A 24732-nucleotide genomic window follows, 5' to 3' on the forward strand; every position below is an offset into this window, starting at 1 on the left:
AACTCCTAAACCCTAAACCCTAAACCCTAAACCCTAAACCCTAAACCCTAAACCCTAGACCCTAAACCCTAAACCCTAAACCCTAAACCCTAAACCCTAAACCCTAAACCCTAAACCCTAGACCCTAAGCCTTAGAACCAGGTATGTAAAATATTAAAAAGTAACCCGAAATTAGAGATTTAAAACGTTAAACCATATTAAAATTTTTAAAACCCTTAGACCATAAAGAAAATGATTCTCGTCGCTCTATTTTTAAAGTACCTCATTACATTCTACCTCTAGATTAATAAAAACTAACCACATTCCTAAACCCTGAACCCTAAACCCTAAACCCTAAACCCTAAACCCTAAACCCTAAACCCTAAACCCTAAACCCTAAACCCTAAACCCTAAACCCTAAACCCTAAACCCTAAACCCTAAACCCTAAACCCTAAACCCTAAACCCTAAACCCTAAACCCTAAACCCTAAACCCTAAACCCTAAACCCTAAACCCTAAACCCTAAACCCTAAACCCTAAACCCTAAACCCTAAACCCTAAGCCCTAAACCCTAAACCGCCAATACTAACTAATTTAAATATATTCTATACCTTAAACCTTAAATCTTTTCCCTAAACACTAAACTTTGTATAACTAAACTTATTTTGAATGTTATTAGGTTTGTTAATACTTTTTAACCAATAATTTTAAAGAACTGTATATTCATCATTAATTACTTGGATAACTTTGATGAGATCTCAATTTTTTGAATAATTGAGGAAAAGAAGAAACTTAAACCTTTGCATTCTGGTTTCTTTATCCATATAGGATGTATTTATGTAATAAATCATGATAACTAAATTTTTCAAAAATACCTCAAAATCAGTGAACTAACCCCTATAAAAATTCAATTTTATAACTAAATAAAAACTAATTCTCCTCATTTTATTTCTAAAAGACCTAACATCATTCTAACACTAGTTTTATATTAACTAAACTAGTTTCAAATGTTATTTTTTAAAGCAATTATTTTTTATCAATTATTTTCTTTTTTAAACTCTAGAATCATCATGATTAATCCTGATTTACATGGATTATCAAAGACAAATAGGAATCCAAACCTCTGCCTACAAGTTCCCAAATTTATGTAGAATGTATTATGTATTAGGACAAGCTAACTAACATATTTAAAAATATCTCGAACTTAATGAATTAATCCTTATAAAAAATTAATAATTTTAATAAATACAATAAATTAAGAAAACAATCCTCATCTCTCTATACAGTACCTCATTACATTCTATCTCCAAATTAGTATAAACTAACGTAACCACAATCAATACCTTAAGCCCTACGCCCTAACTCTAAACCCTAAGCCTTAACCTTAAACCCTAAATCCTTAAATTTATATATTTTATGAATGATATTTGGCATCTTAATCCTAAACTCTTAACCATAATCTAGCTTTAAATTAATATAAACTAACTTAACCATATTCCATACCTTAAGTTTTTAGCCTTAACCCTAAGCTATAAGTCTTAACCCTACGCTCTAACCCTAACACTAGATTAATATTAATTAAACAAGTTTTGAAAGTTATTTGCAACTTTATTCTTTTTTATCAATTAATTTTAAAAAACTTTATACACATCATGGGTAACTCTGATTTGCATAGATAATCAAAGACAAATAGAAATCCGAACCTGTGTAGTCTAGTTTTCAAATTTATGTAGAATATATTTATTCTTGTTTTTCTTCTATGCATCTTAATATGTTTTTGTTGTTTTCTAAATAAATGAAGTTTCTTAAGAATTGATCTGGACCAAAAAAATTGAAGAGAATCTAAAATCTGAAGGTGATTAAGAAAAATATTTGGATATTATTGTATCTATGCATCTTAATATGTTTTTGATAGCACGGCAACAGGTTTGTTTGATTGCTTACCGGTTATCATCGCATGGGCTGTATATCAAATTTTAGTTAAGTTTTTGAGATATGTTGCCTTTTCATGCAGATTTTGTTTTTCCAGCTTATCATGAAATTACTTTTATGTTGCGTATTTGACCAGATCAGAAGGTGATTAAGAAAAATATTTGGATATTGTTGTATCTATGCATCTTAATATTGTTTGTTTGATTGCTTACTGATTATCATCGTCTGGGCTGTATATCAAGTTTTAGTTAAGTTTTTTTAGATATGTTGTCTTTTCATGCAGAATTTGTTTTTCCAGCTTATCATGAAATTACTTTTGAAATATGTTCCGTATTTGACCCCGTTAAAGGCTGTTAGTTAATGTCTGTTAGTTAATGTCTGAGGGTGGCCATGATCTAAGCAGCTTATCTCTGTGGCAAGGGGCATCATGCGTCATTGATGGTGTGATGTACACACTTGAGTTGTACTATGGGGCGACAATTGTCGTGTATGATCGAAAGAAAGCAACTTGGAAATTTGTGAAAGGCCTTGATGGTTTGTCTGATCGCATCTATCACAAGCCTGTAATGGCCATTCTTGTTGGGAATATGGTGATTCTATCCGGTCCAATCTTGATGGTGAGAGGTATGTCTCTTGCATCACGATCGGTTTAAAATCACATGAGGACGGTGCAATCTTGGGGCAGATCATGACAGTGGAACTTGTTCCGGCAACCAGCAACATGACTTCTATTGACCTCTGTTGAAACCTAAAATTCTGATTCCAGATGGTTATAGGTATGTGAGATACAAGACAAAATTATACGTAAACACAGAGATTAGGCTTTTTGGAGTTTTGACCCATTTTGCTTTTCATGAACTTGCGGGTTAAAGCCGCTTGTGTGAAGATCTGAAGTCATTCTTAAAACTGTAAAAATAACTCCCTCTAGCTTTGCTTTTAGTTCCTATTCTTATGAACTTTACGAGTAGTTTTAAACTAGAGTAGGCTATTTTTTGTAGACAGCACAATATAAATGTGTTGAGTTTCATAATAGAAGATGCTGATCCAAAATGTGAGTAATTCAATTCTGGTCCATTTTTTTGAGTCGTTCCACTGCAGTTTATTGGTCTAGAAGTTTTTTTGGTGACTTCATTTCTTTCTTTGAAATACTACAACATACATTCGGATCGAGGTCATACAATTCAGTATCCAACCCTCCTCTTCTTGTTGTGCATTTCCTGGATGTAAAATTGATAAGTTCCTTAGGTATGGCTGCTCCACAACTTTTTAAAGCTGCAACCAAATCAGGGAATAGATTTCTGCTGTCCTCATTCACAAACAAAATGGCACTGCCCTGCTCCCCCATCCTAGAGGCCCTGCCAATTACATGTATGTACTCCTTGATGGTATTAGGCATGTCAAACACTATTACCTGCCTTACCACCAACAGGCCAACTCTCGGCCTAGAGAGCAATGATGACATCTGCAGCCTCCAGTGTAAGCAAATTGTCTTGATACAAGAAGTCCCAGAAAACTACATTATACCAGCTCTTCTTACACTATTTTATACTCCCACAATATACAACATACAATAGATTTCCAAAACTTCACTAACTCGTAATTGGTTGATGATCTAATAGTGATAAATGGCCAGATAGAGTCATGCTTCCTGCTGCATGGAATATATCCCAAAGATGGACAGTTTTGATCATCTCTGGTAGAAAACCTCGTCAAACGATTTTGAGTGTGAGTAGCTGCTCGCCATTTGCATCATATTCATCTCTTTTATACAAACCCACCGACCAATACATGGTTTTGGATTGCTTCTCTCTCCCCCCCCCACCCCACCCCCCGAAAGAATACACTTTCTGAGCTGATAATTGTCAACTTGACGGCTGCTTCTTCCTTGGCTCATGTAGTAGAATTGGCTCACACGACAGCAATCGGAAAGTTGTCTGTGTTTTTAGATTGTTTCTGGGCAGCTTTGACGGCCACCACTCTTGCAGCATTGGCTGCCCTATTGGCGGCTGTAACCGCTCTGTTAACTCTCTCATCAACCTTGTCTACATCATAAGCCTTCTCGGCTGCTCTCCGTGCCTCCTGTGAATACAAATGGTTTTTTTTTGTTCAATACAAATGTATTTGCAAGAAGCAAAAGACTTGGTCTTTTTATTATAATATCCAGAGACAAACCTGGACTGCATTTAGCACTTTGGAATGGTTGACTGCAACAGGAGATACAGGACAGGTTGTATTTTGTGTGCTTGGAATGTCGAGGATCCCATTTTGCCAATGGCCCGACTGTGTCTCTCCATTTCTGAATGTATACATTCCCAGCCCTTGCCGCCTACCTTCATGCCAAGCTCCCTCATAACGGTGACCATTTGCAAAACCATAGACCCCGAATCCATGCATCTTGTCAGCAAAGTATTCTCCTGCGTATACGTCCCCGTTCCTAGTTAAACAAGCAACATGGAATCAGATATATACTCTAATATCTAATTCATTTTCATGATTATAACTTGCAACAAAGTTATAATGAATGACATTGTAAACAAAAGGGAAACCACCACCAGGACACACAATCAATAAGTACAACCTGATAATAATCAGGGGGATACAACTCAATAACCTAGATAGCAGTGACTCGAAGATAAGATCAAAGTCCGAGCAAGTTTGACGACAAAAGAATGGCTTCTTAGATAGAGCTAGGGCAAACAATTTGATGATGTCCTTGAAACAAAGCATAAATTGTTTCTCTATTCCGAGGAGGAAGAAGTTACCTGAAATGGTAATGACCAAGACCATGCTTGACGCCCCACTTGAATTCCCCAACATAGCGACTTCCGTCCTCGCATGTGTGAACTCCGCAACCGTGACTCTGACCGCTGGACCACTCGCCGGAGAACATGTCTCCGGTGTAGAATCTGTAAACCCCATAACCGTGGCGAAGACCCTGCCTGTACTGGCCCCTGAAACGGCTGCCTCTGGCCCAGGTCTCAACACCAAAACCATCGTACTTGCCGTCAACCCAGTCACCTTCATACCTGCCGCTCATGTAATAGTAATAGACGCCGCTACCAGAGCACTTGCCCTTGTGAAACTCTCCCTCGTAGACGTCTCCGTTGCTGAAGACCTGGACCCAACACCCGGAGCTTCCCCTCTTGTCAGATTTAGCACGAGAGCCGATGGACCAGAAAACGGGCAAAGGGGTCCTAGACGGGGAGGTGAAGGAGCGCGTGAGGAACAGGCGGATGGAAGGGAGGCGAGGGAGGGCGAGATTCAGGGAGAAGAGAAGGGCGGCGGAGAAAACAAAGGCGGAGAGGAAATCGACGAGGACGGATCGAGTTGGGTGGGAGAGGAGGAAGTAAGATAGAGGGAGGAGAAAGCAAAAGAGAGGGAAGCGGCGGAGAGAGCGGGAGAGAGAGGATTTGAGCAAGAGAAAATGAGAAGAGGATGGCGAAGAGGAAGAAGGGGAGAGAGTAGGAGAGAACCGGTGAGTAAGGAGAGGGCGCTTGTAAGGGGCGACCGAGGAAGAGAGATCGCGGTGGTGGTGATGATGATGATGGTGAGAGACGATCTGAGGGAAGAAAAGAAGAGGGGGAGAAGGGTTGAAATCGGAAGAGACGCCGCTGCTTTCTTTTCCGATCTGAGCTTCCGATTTCTTCTGATGCATTACATAAATGGAGATCCCGCTGCTGATCGATTTCAGGGCTGGCTCGTCGAGGAAGATGATAGATAAGTGGGATCGAAGAGAAAATTTCTTCTTTTTTTTTGTTTTTAATTATGAAAAGAGAACCACAATAAAAGTCCCCCTCCCTCCTTCGCCCCCAAGTTTAGTTTTTCTTTTCTTTTTATTTACTATTTTAATAGTATCAAAATTAGTCCCATTTTTTCTAAATTTGATTGATACTCTTTTGCTCTTCGATCCTAATTCCTAACTATAGACTATTGCTATTCAGATTGAAATATTGGATGATGTCAAACCCCAAAGCTGTTCAGATTATATGAAACCCTTGTTTCCTTTTGCGGTAAAGCTTATTTATGACACTCGATCCTCTGCAATTAATAAGTGACAAACATGCCAAAAAAACTTAGATAAAAAAATTTATAACAAATCAAAATGACGACGTCTAATTAGGGATTTCAAACTTAATTTATCAAAACATCGTTGTTCTGATCCACTCTGCATCATCTTAGTCAACAACAACTGACTTTGAAACTAATGTTATCTGTGAATTTTATAGAATCGACCATATTTCTTTGATTCATGTAGTAATTTCAAATTTTTCTTAAGTTCACGTAGTTTTTATATTGCCTCATAGGTTGTGTATAAATAATCAGCAAACCTTAACCAAAATAAATGATTAAAAAAATTGAACATTTTTTTTTTCCATTATCCATCTAGTACAATCACATTTGGCCCGTCGTATTAGTGATCCATGGACCACCATCGGCAAGCTCGTTATGATCGAATTGGGAAAAGATAACGCCTCTTGCTCGAGCTCCTTTCGCAAGACTATCCGCCTGGACATTTAGATCCCTTGGAATATGAGATAAAGTGCTGATAGAAGACCGTCCTAGGATTGTCACACACTTGGTTCGGTGGAGGTTGATAGATCCTTGGATCCAGTCCGATTCGGTGAAAGAGATGCTAAGGCGTGAGTTGTGGCTCGAAAATCCTTAGGCCCAAATTCAAAGAAGAGGTTGGAAACGAGGGGATGGACAAAACGATCAAGGGGGTTGCGATATCGGATGTTAGGGTGTGAGACAAGTCCCGAAATTCCCTAAGCCCCTAATACGACTACAACTCTCTCTCACACTTTGGATTCGAAGGCTGCGTCAAGCAGGGTGAAACTACTTGATAAACCGAAGATCGATCAATGGCTAACCACCAAAATATCGACAAAGTTCATAAAGAACAAAAGAGAAAACTCAAAGAGAAATTTTATTAAAAAGATAAGTGATCATAGATCCAAGTACATTGTCGCCTTTATATAGAGGCTAAAAGGAAGACCATAGATCTTAACGGAAATTAAAAGACATTAATGAAAACTAAACGAGACTAGATGCGTTGAATATCGATTGGATTTCCGGATGACCCTTCGCGTCCTCTCGCTAGACCTTTAAGCTTCCTTGACCGTTATACTTGGCCGCGAATCGAACCATGGTCGTGAAATGGGCGTGCATTAACCTCGTTAAAACCCCATTCGGAAAACCCAGTGGGACAAAACCGAATGTAAGGAAAAAGAGTATTAACACAACACCCCAACCAGGTTAGTTCGGACCAGAGTACCTGAGAACGGTCATGACTTTGTTCACGGGTGTTGGGTCGTCAGCTCGGCCTTGGTTCCTTAGCTCAGTAAAGACTTGTTGGATGGCCCCCATAAGCTTCTTTGTACGCGACCTGGTCATGGGTCCAACTGGTATGGCCAGGACATCGGGCTGGTCGGTATCTTGGTCTTGTACCCTTCCCTGAACCTCGACTTCGCTCAGCTCGGTCACCTCGGCCATTTGATCTTGCGTTCCGGGCTGAACCTCGATTTGTTCCTCGTACTTAGCTCCCATCTCGGCCATGATTCTATCAAGTGCACTCTAAGAAGCTATCTTGAAGGAAACGAAAGGTATCTAGCTCTGCATTAAAGGACGACCAGTCAGCTGGAACCTCAGTCATACGCACCAGATCCAAACAATCGGATTGAAAGTGGACCGAAAAGATCCGTCTCTCTCTCAAGCAAGACATAGCCCAGAGGAGGCAATCCATCTCGGCATGGAGGGCCGAGAGGCTTATACGGCATCCCTAAAGTCCAAAAAGTTCAAATCCTCCGCCATCCACAAAGCTCCAACCGAGGCCGCTAACCTGTCCGTGATTGATCCACGAGGCGTCAATCCGGCATATTGGGATTTGCGGTACCTCGGGTATCGCAATGGTGTCCGGTGGAAGGCCTACTTCCTCAACTTGAGCGTCGTCTCTGTCCTCAGGTTGGTTTGCAACTCTCCAACTTTCTGCTTCCAGTTTTGCATGTATCCATGTATCCTCCGGGAAAATTTTTTTCCCTTTGAAGATCTTCTCGTTCCTTGCTTTCCAAATAAACCATAGGATCCAAGGATAAATATCCATTATAGGATCCGTCATGCCTAGCTCTTTTGTTTTTCAAAAGAGGAAGCTCATATTTTGATAAATAGAAGTACTCGGGAAAACACCCGGAAGGGACGAAAAGTCTGATAACGCCCAGACTTGTAATGTCGGGAGACATAAGAACAGTAGATGGTTTATGGTTTCCTCGGGATCCCCACAGCGGGGACAGCGTCTGTCGGAACCCAAATGTCGGTGTGTGAGGTTCTGGCATGTCGCCACGCACCCAGATAAAGATTGCCACATAAAGTGTTTCATCTTCCCAGGTGAACGAACTCTCCAAACATGTCGTTGTAAGGCTGTGATGCTTGGTTCCCTAAACGCTCCAGCTTCTCGTTCAATCTTCGTTCTCCTAATTAGATCATATCCCGACTTGACTGAGTACAGTCCCAATTTGGAATGATTCCAGGCATTTTCATCCAAGGTCCGTGTTTGGCTAGGTCTCAGCCCGAGGATAAGGGGAATATCCTCAGGATGGAAAAATTCTCTAAGCAAGGGAACATCCCACTGTTTGGTGTCTCGGCGGATGAAAGAGTATACCAGGATTCCCGGCTCTTGGAATCCGATATGCGGGGCCGGTCTAGGCGGCCGAGCTCTAAGGTCAGGAATCCACGGTTCGCTCCACACTCTCGTATTTAGGCCCGATCCAATTGTCTTCCTCAGTCCCATCCTCAAAAACAGTTTTGCGGCCATTATACTCCTCCACCCATAGGATGGTGAGTAAACGTTCCGGTCTTCCAGGGATCGGACCGGTTAAAATATCTGCCTCTTAAGACCCGTGCCAAGAGTGATGAGAGGTATTGGATAAGGCGCCATAGCTGTTTTGCTAGAAGGGCTAGGTTAAAGTCTTGTAAGTCTCGGAATCCGAGGCCTCCCATATCCTGAGGGGCACATATCTTATCCCAAGCAATCCAGTGTATTCCGCTACTATTCTGTTTTGAGCTCCACCAGAAATTGGCAATGGCACTCCGCAATTTGTCTGTCACTCCTTGGGGCAATAGAAAACATGACATGACGTACGTAGGGACGGCTTGTGCAACGGATTCGATTTGAATTTCTTTTCCACCTTTAGAAAGAAGTCTTGCAGACCAATTATTGACCTGATTGCTCAGACGGTCATGAACATAGGAGAAGACTTTATTCTTTGATCCACAGATCTGCTTTGGGAGGCCGAGGTACATCCCCATGCCGCCCTCTGATGATATTCCTATAGCATTTTTGATGCCTTGCTTTAAAAGCGGATCCACTCTATTTCCGAACATAATGGAGGATTTTCCCAAATTAAGTTGTTGTCCCGAGGCCCCTCCATATGTATCAATAATCCTGAAAATCTCGGCTCCCTGCTGAATTTCCGCTCTACAGAAGAAGAGGCTATCATCAACAAAGAGAATATGTGAAACCGGTGGACTTGCTTGTGCTACTTTCAGCCCATAAATGTGATTTTCCTCCTATGCACCTTTTAGTAGCGAGATGAGAGCCTCAGTACAAAGGATAAATAGGAAAGGAGATAGGGGATCTCCTTGGCGTAATCCTCTGGATGGGATGATCTTTCCTTTCGATTCTCCATTTATAAGGATTTGATATGAGACCGAGGAGATACAGAACTTTAGGAGTCTGACCCATCTCTCTGAAAATCCTAGCTTGATCATAAGGGCTTCAAGGAAACTCCATTCTACCCGGTCATAAGCTTTGCTCATGTCTGTCTTGATGGCCATGAAGTTTTCTCGACAAACGGAGTTGGTACGGAGAGCGTGAAAGTTTTCTTGTGCCAGCAGAATGTTGTCTGTAATAAGACGTCTACCCATGAAGGCCGATTGAGTTCTGAAATTAAATTTGGCAAAGTCTTCTTTAGTCTCTTACATAAAAGCTTAGATATAATTTTATAGCTTACGTTGCACAGGCTAATCGGACGAAATTCGTCATCGCGCTGGGCTTTTCTTTTTTAGGGATAAGACATATGTTAGTTTGATTAAGTCTAGGATCGAAGGATCCCGAAGCGAAGAAATCTCTGACCAGTTTAACTATATCGTGGCGAAAGTCAAGCCAGAATTTTTGGTAAAATTTGCTTGTCATCCCATCGGGTCCGGGAGCTTTGTCTGAGTTGATATCGAATAGGGCTTCCTTAATCTCTGATTCTGAAGGATCCATAAGCAGAAGCTGATTAAAGGTATTTGTGACTTTCTCGGTAATATACCGGAGTGCATTTTCTGGATCTATAGGCTGTGACAAAGTGAAAAGGTCTTGGAAGTATTTGGACGCCGCCCGTTCAATACCTTTCGCATTCTCCACCAAATTTCTATTATTATCTTTTAAGGAGATAATGCGGTTCCGACTTCTCCTTTGTTTGGTTAGAGCATGGAAAAATTTGGTATTCTTATCCCCATCCTTGTGCCACCGCTCCCGACTCTTTTGTTGCCAATAGATTTCTTCCTCTCGAAGTGCTGCACAGAGTTTTCTCCTGATCTCTTCTATTTCTTCTGTAGTGGTGTTCTCATTGTCTTGCGCTACATCTAGTTGATTCTTTAATTCCTCAATCATCTTCTCGGAATTAGTTGGAAGAGATTTTTTCCAAATGGAGATGCTTTTACGACAGTTTGCTACTTTTTGGTGGAAATCTCGAAGTGAGAACCATCAAAAGGGCCCCATCCAGAAATGATTGCATCTTTGAAGCCCGGCTTTCCAACCCATCTTTTATCAAACCTAAACGATTTTTTCCTTCGTTGGTTATCCACTCGTATCATAACTAGAAGCGGACGGTGGTCTGAACCCCATAATTTCAGATACTCCACAGAGGTGTGGGGAAATCTTGATTGACATTCTTCATTACCCAGATCTCTATCAAGCCGACACTTAACTTTACCGGAACGCCTTTTTCTAACCCATGAGAATGAGTTTCCTTTATACGGAAACTCTAGCATGCCACAATTGTCCAACATGGTTCGAAATGGGATAAAAGAATACTCAGATCTTCTTCGCCCTCCCCGTTTTTCGTGGTTACCCGTAATGTCATTAAAATCTCCTATCATAAACTATGCATCTTTTCTAGTAAGGTTCATCCGGGTGAGACGTTCCCATACAATCTCTCGGTTTTTTACAACCGGATCTCCGTAGACGAACGTCATAAAGATTTTGTGTCCGTCTAGAGTGGTTTTTACATCTATCAAATGCTTATCCGAATATAGAATAGAAACCAAAGGTTCATCCATATAAAAAAGTGTTAATCCTCCACTTTGGCCTCTCGGCTCAACCGTAAGAACATGGTCATATCCAAAGTAAACTTGCATGTTTTGCAGAAAGTAACGATTATTTTTTGTCTCCGACAAAAATAGAAACTTTGGTTGGAAACATTTGTGAAGTTCTTCTAAATGATCTTTTATCAGATCAGAACCGGCTCCGTGACAATTCCATCCAATCACATTCATATTTTGTTGGTTCCCGAATGATAGATCTTTGAATCTCTAAATCGGCAATAAATTTAGCACTAGGCTAGAAATCTTCTGAAAAAACTTGTGTTATATGAAGATGTCTTAGAGAAACTCGCTTTAAGCGGAAGGAGGTTTAGTTTTTCAAAGTTCGCGGCTTAGTCCTGAGATGAGCACACAGTGAGAAGCATGAGAGGGAGGCCAGATCTGAGAGGAGAAGCGAAGAGACAACAAAATCTGAAGAAACATGGGTTTCGCAGATCGGATCTATCAGAAATCGGATCCAGATCTTGAAAGTAAGGAGGTGCAACACAGATATCACTGGGTTGTCTGTTCAAGACTGTCATGGAGCCAAGAATCGAAAATGAGGAGGAGGAAAAAACGGATCCGACAAGATCGAAAACCGATACGACGGAGAAATAACAGAGAGCGCTGCCGATGAGCGCCGCCGTAGAACTCTAGGCGTCCAAAGGAGCCGTCGGAAATCCTGCATCTGGGATTGTTGTTGCAATCTTTAAGCTTCATAAAAGTGCTTCCCAAAAGGGAGAGGTCTTCAATCTTGTTTGGTGAGGATCTTCAGTCTTGGCGGAGAACTTTCGGTATAGATTTTTCACTTCGATATAGTTTCATATAATGATAATTCCATCTTGGTCTCTCTTGTTATTACTGTTTTGGGTGTTACTTTTTCATTCAGTTTTTGGTTTTCGTGTCTGAGAGAAAAGGAGCTTGGGAACTGTCACAGAGAAAGCTGGAAAGAAGGAACTAGGAGCTTAGCACAATGCTAGAAGTGAAGGTGGAAACAGCAACGTCTTGCTTCCCTAAAAAGGGAGAGGTCTTCGGTCTTGGACAAAGGAAAGGGTCGACATGGTCAAAGGTGAAATGCAGAAGCTTGGGAGGGCCATTTCTTTAAGATGTAAGATTTTTGGTGTGGGAACAGACCAGAGCATAGCTTAGAGCTAGAATTTTGGTGAGATCTTTGAGGAGCAATGGAATTATGGTTACAGGGACATCAGCGAGCTTCAAAGGAGCTGAGAAGAGGAGTTTCCGGCGAGATTAGAGGCAGGAGCCATGGCGGAATCCGGTCAGGGGAGGAGAAGAGAAGGAGGCGGTAGTTATTTCTGGTAAAAATGAAGGGTTTTGGTTTGCAAAAAGTAGATCTGAGGCATTTTTAGTAATTTTTGGTTTTCGTGTCTATTCAAAAAATTGAACATATTTAAACTGATTCATTATTTTTATTTTCTTAATTAAAATCAAGTTCAAATAGAATAAAAAGTGATTTCAAAATCTATATTTAATTAAATTATGAATATATATATATATAATATTATCGAAATCAATCGTATTAGTATTTGTAATTTACATTAGATACTATTATTTATAGATTAAACATCATAAACCATATATATGTGTATGAAATTCCAAATTGAATTACGTTAATAACATTCAACCATATATAATAGATTTAAATATTTAATGTATTGCATACACTATAATTCTAATCAATAAATATATTTTTTTAAATATATATATATATATATATATGATCACCAAGTATATATCATATATGTAACACGCTAAGAAAATGAATCTACATAATATAAGCAGTTGAATTTCATTAGGTTATGAGAGAGTTTGTAACAATTACAAAACAGATTAACAGATTGTTGTTCCTTACCCCACCAAAAAAAAAAAAAAAAAAAAGAGAAAACCTATATAACACAGAAAACTCCTCAATTCATCTTGTATTTTTTATGAATGCGCTAGCTGGTGAATGAGTATCATTAGAGTACTAGAGAAACAAATGTGGATTCTATATTTTTCTAACACCCCCCAACACAAAAGAAAACAAAAAAAATACTAGGTTCACATCAATTTGCGATAACTCAAGTTTGGTGAATAATTCATTCCTTATATAAACTGATGTAGGTTAAATTGTTGTGTGTACGAATTAGAGAGAGAGAGAGAGAGAAAGGGCACATAAGATAGCGTGAGTCTCCTACTCCTAACAATTCGATAACTGAAAACATGCCTCTCTGCAATATCTCCTCCGGCAATCTCGCCTTGGCCGTTGCTCTGCTTTTTGCCGGCGCCCTATATATCTGCTTCTCCTCGCGTTTGATTATCGATCCTATCTCCGATCTCCAACACAATGTGGTAACGTTGATTCGTAATATACATACATATATATTAGAATATAGAGTAGAAAATATATAATATACAGGAGATGATATTAATAGTGAAGTGGTGATAGAGAACGATAACGTTTCCGGTGGACGAGCTAGAGGCGGCGCTGAACAGGGCGGCAGCGGGAAACAACAAGACGGTGATAATAGCGATGGTGAACAAAGCGTACGTGGAGGAGGTTGGAGGAAGGACGATGCTGGATCTGTTCCTGGAGAGTTTCTGGGAAGGAGAGGATACTCTGCCGCTGCTGGACCATCTGATGGTGGTGGCAGCAGATCAGACGGCCTATGATCGCTGCAAATTCAGGAGGCTCCATTGCTACAAGATGGAGACGGAGGGGATTGACTTGGAGGGAGAGAAAGTGTACATGTCGGACGATTTCATTGAGATATGTGGCGGAGGACTCGATTGCTCCTAGACGTGCTCCGCCGTGGCTACCATCTCCTTTTCACGGTTTACTTAGTTGTTGTCGATTTTGGAACATAAAATATATAACACAGTTAATTTAGTATATATATGCATACATAATTTAGTACGTGGTATTAAATTTTGTCAGGACACGGACGTGATGTGGCTAAGGAGCCCTTTCTCCCGGCTAAGCAACAATGGGAGCTTGGATATGCAGATAAGCGTGGACAGTGCCGGCGTGGGAGGACACTTGATCAACACGGGCTTCTACCACGTCCGTTCTAACAACAAGACCATCTCCCTCTTCCAGAAATGGTACGACATGAGGCTCAACTCGACAGGCCTCAAGGAACAAGACGTCCTCAAGAAGCTCCTCGACTCAGGCCACTTGCACAAGCTCGGCATAACCGTTGGCTTCCTCAACACCACCCATTTCAGCGGTTTCTGCCAAGACAGTCCTGACATGGGCGCTGTCACCACCGTCCACGCCAACTGCTGCCGCCACATCGCTGCCAAGGTCTTTGATCTCACCCTTGTTCTTCGTGACTGGAAACGCTACAAAGCCTCACATGTCAAAACCAAGTGGAGCCCTCATGTTAAGTGTTGGGGTTCATGGAATGACACCCACTATACCCCCAAGCTCTGACCTCTTCTCGTTAAAATATACACACACAGCCGCATTAATGGTTTTTTGTAAATTTCTTATCAAAGATTAATCCTAGCTAGCTAGAGGAGCGTTGCAATTCTCTTGTGACATGACAACTAATTACAAGCCAGTGGTCCCGACTGTTTTGAGATGCAGATATGTTCCTACCAATAAACAATTTCTAGTGTAATTTTCGGAATTCAAGAAAATTAATACAACTGTTGAAGAAACTCATTAGGCTTTATCCTGATCGAAGAAATCGAGATTTTAGTACGTTGTGCGAGCCGGCAAGGAAAAGAAATAGAAAATCCATTACACACGAAACTGGAAATGGAGGAGCGTATGTTTTGATTCAGAAACATGAAAACAGAAAGGTCTCGATCGATATATCTAAGAAAGAAAGCGGAAGCAACAAAGCCATGAACAACAACAATGGAGAGACATGTTCTGATTCATATCAAAGGCAAAAAAACAAACACACACGATAGAAATAGAATCATTCGTAAATCCAAGGATGAAGGCTGCTCTGCCAGTTCACAGGTCCATCTGGGAACCATAGCGCAGATTCCTTGTTGGCACTCTCCACAGAGTCACTCCCATGGATCACGTTCCTGCAGCAATAATCACATTTTTCATTCTACTAGTTTAACTGCCCAACTCAATACAATTTGACAATTATATATATTTTAAAAAAAAAAACAAAAGGATGGCTCTTACCTGCCAATGTCAATTGCAAAATCCCCACGGATGGTTCCCGGTTCAGAAGCTGCAGGGTTAGTTGCTCCAATGATCTTCCTCCCAGTCAAAACAACATTTTTCCCCTCCCAGATCATGGCAACGACTGGGCCAGAGATTATGTAATCAACAAGACCACTGAAGAAGGGCTTGGCAGACAAGTCTTGGTAGTGTTTCTCAGCAAAAGGACGGTCCACAGTGATCAGCTTAAGACCTGCACATGCCAGCAACCAAGCCAATTATCATCAACTACTCAGCCACTCTCAAGTCCGTAATGTAACTTAGACAGAAGAGAATATTACGAAATATGATCCTTTCGATGACTAAACAGATCTAGAGAAAGTTAGATCAGCTACTCAAAGTTACATCAGCTACTCTAAGTTACATCAGCAACTCTGAGTTACGATGATTATGCAGCTATTAACATGAAGTATAAAACATAAATCTAACTAAAATTATTAGATTTACCTTTCAAAGTGAAACCCTTCTTTTCGAACCTGCAGATGATTTCACCGACCTGAAATACCAAAAATATGGAATCATAGTCAAGTCCACAATCCTCGAGATGGAGCATAGAGGGAAGACATAATCACGAAACTGTGATGAAAAACTTAACACCTCTCATTCTAATTACTTTTTCATATTGAAAAAACATGAAAAATGAAAAGGTTGTCTTATTCAAAAGACTCCCTCGATACGAGAAAAAACCAGAAACAGGAAGGATAATAGAAACGTACAAGACCCCTCTGGACGCCATCGGGCTTGATCATTATGAAAGTTTGTTCCATTGTCGATCCTTTTGTCGTCGGCGATATCGAAGCTCTATCGAAGAGAGGACGGGTTTATATAGCAACCCTAAATGCCCGACAATAAGCGCTCATTTTTTAGACGATGGGCCGATGGGCCTTTTCTCTCTACAACTTCATTAATCATTTTTTTTTTGTCGGCCTTCATTAATCATATATTCAATGGCTTCTATTATCCTTTTCACAAAATGGAACTAGTCTCAGTTGAAACTAGAAGATGGTATGCAGAGAATTATCGAACAAAATACCAAATAGTTAGGCAAGTTCTGCAAATTTTTGCGTTCATTTTGAAAATGGCCAGGTAAACAAGTCAAGATGATGCATAGTGATAACATGTATTATTTATACAGCTCATGTTTCAACAAAAGATCAATTAGTTGATATTCTAACTAAAACACTCGAGTTTCAACAGTTTGATAGTTTAGTGTCCAAATTGGACATTTTAAATGTTTATTCTCCAACTTAAAGGGATGTAATGAGCTATAGTTTGGCCTAGTTTTATTTCGTATATATATTGTATGCTTGGTTGGCACGATGCTTATAGAACAAAGAATAAAGTCACTTAATCTTCAATGGTGCTTATAGAAACAATTAATCCCTCTTAGAGACACGATGCAATAAGGCTGGTCATTTAGAAGTCTATCTTCCTGAAAAAGTTTATATCAGCATGAGACACAATACAAATCAGGGAATTGATGTTTCAAATCTCAGGATATTGTGGTTGTTAACTAATAAACATAGTTTAATCTTAATGTAGAATTAATGGAAATATAGAATTATATATTGTACATAACATACATCACTTGATATTTCTTAATTTCTAACGTTTTATGTTATTTATGGATGAGTACTTTCACTGCATCTTCTGATCATTCAAGTTACTCTAGGCAATGCTAGCTGTACTTGTCAGTTGGTTCCTGATCAAGTTCATAAGCTAAGTGACTATGTTACATCCTCCAGAACCCGCTAGTGATCTGCTAATTAACTAGGATCCTTAAAAATTCCCGGATACGATTTCAGCCTTGATTAGGTAGGAATCAATTACCTTAAAAGGCCTAAATCCATGGGTGGGCATCATCTTCAAAGTAGAGTGATTTGAAATTATAACATATAGAACGATGGTTATAACACTAAAACGCCATTGCAATAGGAGTTTGCATTTAAGATGATTCTTATATATGTAATGGAAGTTGTTTTAAGATGATTCTTATGTAATGTATTGTCGCTGGAAAAAAAAAAAGGTGACCGAAGCTTTAAGATGAATCTTATGTAATGGAAGTTGTTTCACAGATGATTCTTTAGAAGACGTAGAATGATGACGGAGAATCGGGAGGGATGTTTTACTGTGAAATGGTAAAAGAGATAATATATGGTTTGAATTTAGTATTTTTGGACAATATTGGAAAAAGAAAAAAAAAAAAAAATTTCAGAGTCTCATAGATAGTCATTGTAGGTGTTTTTGAAATACAGAGAGCATTAATCCGAGGGAAGGAAGTCTAGTGGTAAGGTTAATTATGTTGGTGTTGTTTCGCCTTTTAGGTGGCGGAGATGTGGGCTCAGGTGAACGCTGGCGTTTGTTACCACAAGTGGTCTCCTCAGTGGTGATGAGGTGAGGAAAGTTAAGCTTAGCCTTGGAGCCACGCAACTTGAAAGCTGCGCGGTCATAAGCGAGAGCAGCCTCCTCAGGGGTCTGGAAGGTGCCCAACCACATTCTGGCTCCGTTCTTGTTTGGATCTCTGATCTCAGCCGCGTATTTTCCCCATGGTCTTCTCCTTACTCCTTTGTAATTCGACCCTCTCCTTGTCCTTGTCCTTGTCCTTGGTGGCGGCGGCACAGACGAATACGATGATGAATCTCCTTTATCTCCGGCAGCTGTCAGATCGAGGAGGTCATCCTCCTCCAGCAATTGCCGACGAATCCAATCCAGAACTGCCGAGTCGTTCTCCTCCTCCCATCTCAGCGCTCCCTCCATTATTTTCCTCACTCACTCTGCTTCGATCGATGTCTTGTTGTTCTGGATCTATCTCAGCTTTACACGGACAATATTATATATAAAGGGGATACACCCTCCTTAATTTATAGGGATCATATATTATAATAATGTACACTATCTGCTGTTGCTTGGAAATGCCCGAATTCATCACGTTTTACTCAATGTTCAGTCTTCCATATTTTTTAAATTCGCTTATGTATGATGATTAGTTTTCTCCCTATAAACTAGTGTATCCGAAAGAAAGCTGACAAATTTTAGCCTGAGTTGTTTAAACTTTTGAGTGTATAATAATAATAATAAAAGGTTATTGTTATTCTATCGCTTTCTCGGTAGCTGCTTTCTTTATCTTTTCTTTCAGTTTCAGCCATAGATCATCGATTGCTTGACTTAGATGATTCCTGGGCTCACTGATTTCTATTGGGCCCTTTGTTTGGCCCAATACCTATCTTTAACTGGATTCTCTTATTACCCCGGGTTGGATAGATCCGACTGATCGTTGATTTCATTTCATCGTCTCGAGTCGATCTCAACAATTCCAATATTCCATCTTCCATGGGAGGCCACGAAGGTTTCTCCTCTGCCACATGGTTCTCTCATTTGTGTGCTTCAGCTCGCCGGTTTAAATCCTTGGCTCCTCCGTCCTCGCAGACTGCCGTTCGCTCCACGTCCGGCGATTCTCTGGTTCGTCGTCTCGGCCTCTTCGATCTCTTACTGTTGGGCGTCGGCGCTTCCATCGGCGCCGGTGTTTTCGTCGTTACCGGAACCGTAGCTCGCGATGCTGGACCCGGTCAGTTCCTTTTTCATAATTTCCTTTTCCATCGATTCGTTCAGAATTAATTGCTGCAATTACTGACTTACCCTGTGTGTATGTGTGTGTGTGTGTGTGTGTAGGAGTGACGATCAGCTTCTTGCTAGCTGGAGCATCGTGTGTGTTGAACGCTCTATGTTACGCAGAGCTTGCATCTCGTTTCCCTGCTGTTGTTGGGGGAGCTTACATGTACTCGTATTCAGCATTCAACGAGATGACGGCTTTTCTCGTTTTCGTTCAACTCATGCTTGATTATCATATTGGGGCGGCGAGTATCTCACGTAGCTTGGCAAGCTATGCCGTAGCTCTCCTTGAGCTTTTTCCAGCTCTCAAGGGCAGTATTCCTCTCTGGATGGGAAGCGGCAAAGACTTGTTAGGAGGGATTCTCTCTTTAAATATTCTGGCTCCCATTCTACTTGCGCTCTTGACCCTTGTTCTTTGCCAGGGTGTGCGGGAATCTTCCGCTGTCAACTCCGTTATGACTGCTACCAAGGTCATGATCGTTCTCGTTGTGATCTGCGCCGGAGCTTTTGATATTGATGTAGCAAATTGGTCTCCTTTCGCTCCTAATGGTTTTAAGGCAGTACTGACTGGAGCTACTGTTGTCTTCTTTTCATATGTTGGATTTGACGCAGTTGCTAATTCTGCTGAAGAATCCAAGAACCCTCAGGTCTCTGCACATGTATATATATATATATATATATATATAGTATACATTATCATGTATTTACTTTTCTTACACAGTGTCTTATACCTGTTTACTTCCATCCCATTGTGTAATGTTCAGCGCGATCTGCCAATCGGAATTATGGGGAGCCTTCTGGTATGTATCTCGCTGTATATTGGCGTATGTTTAGTGCTCACTGGGATGGTCCCTTTTAGTCTCCTCAGCGAAGATGCTCCTTTAGCTGAAGCCTTTTCATCAAAGGGTATGAAGTTCGTCTCAATCTTAATCAGTATTGGTGCTGTTGCTGGACTCACAACTACTCTGCTTGTTGGTCTTTATGTTCAGGTGATCCCTTTTGTAATATCTTTGATTCCCAGTCACCTGTTCTCATGCAAACCAATGTAGAGTATCTCTGAATGCTCAGATGATATTTTTTTCACTAACAGTCCAGGTTGTATCTGGGACTTGGAAGGGATGGTCTATTGCCTTCGATCTTTTCCAGAATACACCCAACTCTTCATACACCTCTTCATTCTCAAATCTGGTGTGGCATTGTTGCTGGCGTTTTAGCTGGCTTATTTAATGTACATAGTCTTTCCCATATTCTGTCAGTTGGTACATTGGTACGTCAAGGTCTTCCATTTTTTTTTTTTTTTTTGTAATATCCTTTTGGTTTTCTGATGGATGCTTATCCCATCCAGTTTTAACATTATTTTTGGTGTCCCGTTTTTTCAGACTGGGTATTCAGTTGTTGCGGCTTGTCTTGTGGCTCTGAGATTGAACGATAAGAAAGAAAGAGAGTCGTCAAATGGATGGACATCAAATTGGCAGGAAGGCGTCATTTGCCTTGTTATAATCGCGTGCAGTGGTTTTGGTGCTGGCGTATTTTACCGTTTCAGTGCTTCAATTATGTTTCTTCTCCTCTCAGTTGGTGTAGCAGTTATCGCTTCAGGAGTTCTCCATTATCGCCAAGTAAGTGGCCTTAAGCATAAGCATATAAATCCTCTTCTTAAGTACAGAGCGCCAAAATAATTGAATGCTGGAGATTAAGTAATTTTGAAAAGTTAAATACCAACAAGTCTTTCAGTGGTACAGCACAAAGAGAGACCACAAGTTGCATGTTCTGGCACTTGGGAACTCCACTGGTGATACTTTGAAAGTATATGACAATTGATTCAACTTTGGCATTCTTGGTTTAGAGAAGTTTGCTAACAGCAATTAGAAATGACACGACGATGCAGTTGAAATATACCCTCATGGTTTTTAGCAATTCTCCATGTTAACCCCCTCAGCTTTTCGCTTCCAGGCTTATGCTCAGTCTCTGGGATCTGGGTTTTGCTGTCCTGGTGTACCCATCGTGCCATGCGTTTGCATTTTCTTCAACATCTTCTTATTTGCTCAGGTACACGCTAAGAGCTAACATTGTATTAATCCCATATACCATATATATACATTTTTACTCTGAGATTGTACTACTTTGCAGTTGCATTATGAAGCATGGATAAGATTTGTTGTTGTGAGTGTGCTTGCAACTGCCTTTTATGCCTTGTATGGACAGTACCATGCAGATACAAGCACGTTGGTTTATCAGAGGGCACCTGAAACTGAAAGCGACTCTTGGTAAACACTGACAATGTTTGAGTAAATAGTGAGTTACGGCGTTGTTGTGGGAGACATCAACATCCGGTGTAAGGATTCAGATATTGTAAATGAAATTTCTAATAGAAAAGGATGCTCGGGAATGTTAAACTATACTTGAAGGAAGGAATGAATGAAGATGACTTTTGTGCTTTCTATCCTTTATGTATCTTCTTCACTAAAGACTAAAATTGTCATTGTCAGGTTTTAACATTGATAAGTTTTTCTTTTTTCATCTTTACTCCTAAGCTTGGCCGCTCTCAGTTTTTCCCTGAAAATGGCAAGGTAATAAATTGCTCAATGAAGATCAATGTGTCAAATGTCTGTTGTTTATTTGAACGATGACAAGGAATAGGCATTGTTTTTTATCCAGGCTCCACCTTCTGAAGTTCAGGACAACATCTCTTTCGTAATGAATAATGTCTCAGCAGCAAACATTGAATCTAAAGGGAAAGAATTCGCTGAAATTTTGTCTAATCGATACAATCCTTGGTTTGCACAGTTTATGGTCATGTAAAAGTATTTTAGTCGTGCTTTATGTATGCAAGTGATAGAATATTCATTGAGCTCATCAAGAATCCAAGATATGAGTTTTGAGAACAAGGGTTCATAAGGTGTGCACCAGAAATTTAGAAACTGTTTAAATCGGTGGCCAGTTCTTGTGGTGGTCTGAAGCCAGTGGACATGGATATTTTGGGCTCCACTTAGCTATGTATATATGTGTAAATGTCTGCATTTGGCAATAAGATGATGTTCAATATGAAGATCACAAAGATAGAATGTGTAAATCATGTTTGTTTAATTTATCTTTGCTTTTCAGCTACTGGATGTCCATTTCAACCAAAATTTATCCTCAATTCGAATACATAATGTTAATGCAATAAAAAAAAACAAAAATTGTTCTCACAATGCAAATGCGTCGATGCAAAATGATACAAAATGAAATGCCTAAATGCTCCTCCCGGAGATCACAAAATGAAATGTTTCCTATAAGCTTTGAAGTTAGAAAACGGAGAAACAAAAGAAAAGAAAAAAAACATGAATAAAGACAAAGTTGACCAGCCTTATTGGTAAAACAAATTAGAGCTTACCCCATCAGTTGTATGGAGAACACGGAGGCAGGGCTATGAATCCACTGGCTAGAACTGGCCACACAGCCCCTATGCTTACTCAGATTTCCTATTCTCGCGTCAACAAGCCAGTACATTCATTAGTCATTACCATCGATGCTAACCAACTAATTCATATGCATCATTGGATGATCAACAGATTCAAAAGTCTAAACGTAAGAATGAAAACTCACTCATGGCCTAGCCGCTCTCTTGTCTGAGCTTCAACCTGCACAGTCACAAGAAACCAGAAAGACCAAACACCACCAAAGGCAAAATGACATGCTGCTATTGCAGGATGTTCCCGGAAGAAGAGAGTCCCTTACAGACCAAAAAAGGAACTAAAAATCCCAAACAGGGATATGTTTTATTCTATTCATGTGCATTTTCAGTGTCTTTAAGTTTCCATCAACTATAGTATAAGACTGCACTAAGAGAAGTTAACCCGTATGCCTTCCAAATTCAAGGCGTACCAGAGTTACCGCATTTACAACAAGGAAGGTGAAGACAAACAAAGACATGCATTGTTCAGTAACAATACTGTTCCTGTGCCAACTTCTTCCTGCCTCTCCGCTCACTAATTTATGTTTCACATTGAAACCTTTGAACTGGCGAAAAATTTACCGCCTTTTCTCCACATTCCGATGCCCTCGAGATCTGCTGACAGCAAAGATCTCGTATCCGGTCTCCACTTGAGCTCTTTCAGCATAGAGAAGAGGGAAGCAAGTTCTGGAGTTACTTCGTTGTCTTTTATCTTACTACACGAAACAACGATTAGTCTTTGAAGATCCTTCCACGAAAGAAGTACTGATTCTAGACCTCCTGTCGTCAGCAATGAGCAATGTTCAAGAGAAAGTAGCTTCACACTCCTGACAAAGACACACATTATCATCAGAAATAACTTTATAACAGACCAGTTATTGAACTACCCAAAAAAAAAAAGAAGAAGAAGAAGGGAGGGGGGTTGTTTCCCTACCTACAGATTGAGGCAAAGGCAAACAAATCATCCTGGAAACCCCAGCAGTTACGCAGCACGATATGCCGAACATCCCCACAGACCAGAAACAAAGACTTGGTGCTCTTCTTATCCCTGAGCTGACACCGTTCTAAGTGCAACTCCTCGAGCATAGGACAAACTCCCAGGTGCTCATCGAGTCCAGGATTAGAATCGATAGCCTTGCAAGACTGAAGCCTCAAAGTCTTCAAATTCGCACAGAAAGAGAGAGCAGCCAACCAGCCACCATCCATCCTATGGTCTTGAAAAGTCAAATCCTCGAGCATTTGGCAGCACTGCCCAATAGCTTTGATCCCATCATAACTTCCTTCACAAGCACATAGCTCGAGTTTCACCAGCCTCTTGCAACCTTGTGCTAGAATGGTTAACCCAATGTCCGATACCACGCAAGTAGAAAAACCATCTCTCCTTGCACACAGTTTCATTACCTGCAAGTTTACACATCCTGGAACGCCCTTCAAGGACAGATCTCCGCAACAATGGAGCTCCAGCTCCTGCAATGTCTGACACGTGTCAGCTAGGCTGGCCAGCCCATATTCGCTCGCACCAAGCACCGCAATTCTCCTCAAATTGGGATACTTGTGGGCGATTAACTCATAAATCCCATCAGGCGGCAACAAATCACCGACAGTTTTGCCAGAAGACCACCAGTCATGGGTACTAGTACTGATAGGAAGAGAGGAGAAGGGACTGAAGGTGTTGAAGAAGACACCCGAGTATGGCGGCGTGAGGCGGAGACAGGAACGGACGATGTCGATTTCGGTGAGATGAGGGAAGCGTGCGAAAAGCCGACCAGACTCGAGAAAGTGCCAGTCCAGGAGATTAAGAGAACGAACCAGGCGGCCGTGAAGATACAACCAGCGCTTGCAGACGAGTGAAGTGGAGGTGTGTTGAGAAATGGGAAGTTTGGAGAAGACGCAGAGGAGAAGCTGATCAGAGAGGAGGGAGCTTAAATCGGAATCGGAGTCGGAGTCGGAATCGGGACGGTGGTGGTTGTGCATGTTGAGAAGAACATCGAGAGAGAGATTAGGGGAATTATGACATTTCTAGGGTTTCTTCTCACCTTTTTTTTTTATTGACATCCAAAATTTAACCACTTTTTACCATTTACTCTTAACAGATTTTGGCTTTTGCCGTTGCCCTCATCTTCTCCTAAAAAGACATTACACCAACAGAAAAACTTCGGTATTATCAAGCCAAGGATGACTGTGTTTCGATTTTTTTTTTCAGTTGTTTGTGTATTTTTCTTTCTTTTTTGGTCATTTCTGCATTTAG

General features: G+C 40.6%; 5 protein-coding genes and 1 pseudogene across 6 annotated transcripts; 2 read left to right on the forward strand and 4 right to left on the reverse strand.

The window, feature by feature from the left end:
* Window positions 1-3038: 3038 nt before the first annotated feature.
* LOC18015033 (radial spoke head 10 homolog B) lies at window positions 3039-5690 on the reverse strand. Its single transcript, XM_006396127.2, has 3 exons — window positions 4674-5690; window positions 4084-4345; window positions 3039-3990 (listed from the first exon to the last, which is right to left on the reverse strand). The coding sequence occupies exons 1-3, from the start codon at window positions 5564-5566 to the stop codon at window positions 3820-3822; spliced, it is 1326 nt and encodes a 441-aa protein (XP_006396190.1). The 5' UTR covers window positions 5567-5690; the 3' UTR covers window positions 3039-3819.
* A 5880-nt stretch (window positions 5691-11570) lies between these two features.
* LOC18014945 lies at window positions 11571-14819 on the forward strand (annotated as a pseudogene).
* Window positions 14820-14978: 159 nt separating this feature from the next.
* On the reverse strand, window positions 14979-16300 carry LOC18015069 (nucleoside diphosphate kinase 1). Its single transcript, XM_006396130.2, has 4 exons — window positions 16159-16300; window positions 15890-15938; window positions 15404-15635; window positions 14979-15297 (listed from the first exon to the last, which is right to left on the reverse strand). The coding sequence occupies exons 1-4, from the start codon at window positions 16207-16209 to the stop codon at window positions 15183-15185; spliced, it is 447 nt and encodes a 148-aa protein (XP_006396193.1). The 5' UTR covers window positions 16210-16300; the 3' UTR covers window positions 14979-15182.
* A 1305-nt stretch (window positions 16301-17605) lies between these two features.
* LOC18014668 (ethylene-responsive transcription factor 13) lies at window positions 17606-18363 on the reverse strand. The gene has a single exon (XM_006396131.2). The coding sequence runs from the start codon at window positions 18197-18199 to the stop codon at window positions 17672-17674; it is 528 nt and encodes a 175-aa protein (XP_006396194.2). The 5' UTR covers window positions 18200-18363; the 3' UTR covers window positions 17606-17671.
* Window positions 18364-18730: 367 nt separating this feature from the next.
* On the forward strand, window positions 18731-21574 carry LOC18014666 (cationic amino acid transporter 9, chloroplastic). Of its 2 annotated transcripts, none has more exons than XM_006396134.2 (7): window positions 18731-19007; window positions 19112-19698; window positions 19816-20040; window positions 20142-20318; window positions 20431-20667; window positions 21002-21097; window positions 21179-21574. In XM_006396134.2, the coding sequence occupies exons 1-7, from the start codon at window positions 18773-18775 to the stop codon at window positions 21317-21319; spliced, it is 1698 nt and encodes a 565-aa protein (XP_006396197.1). In that variant the 5' UTR covers window positions 18731-18772; the 3' UTR covers window positions 21320-21574. The 2 variants fall into 2 exon arrangements, with proteins under 2 accessions (XP_006396197.1, XP_024010008.1); XM_024154240.1 differs by having other exon boundaries at window positions 18773-19007; window positions 21254-21574.
* A 150-nt stretch (window positions 21575-21724) lies between these two features.
* On the reverse strand, window positions 21725-24527 carry LOC18014667 (F-box protein At5g07670). Its single transcript, XM_024154241.1, has 4 exons — window positions 23419-24527; window positions 22637-23311; window positions 22425-22512; window positions 21725-22063 (listed from the first exon to the last, which is right to left on the reverse strand). Exons 1-2 carry the CDS (start codon window positions 24456-24458, stop codon window positions 23032-23034), a joined length of 1320 nt encoding a protein of 439 aa, XP_024010009.1. The 5' UTR covers window positions 24459-24527; the 3' UTR covers window positions 21725-22063; window positions 22425-22512; window positions 22637-23031.
* Window positions 24528-24732: the final 205 nt, after the last annotated feature.

This window comes from Eutrema salsugineum, unplaced genomic scaffold, assembly GCF_000478725.1.
Source record: "Eutrema salsugineum unplaced genomic scaffold, Eutsalg1_0 scaffold_3, whole genome shotgun sequence".
Taxonomy (NCBI): Eukaryota; Viridiplantae; Streptophyta; class Magnoliopsida; order Brassicales; family Brassicaceae; genus Eutrema; species Eutrema salsugineum.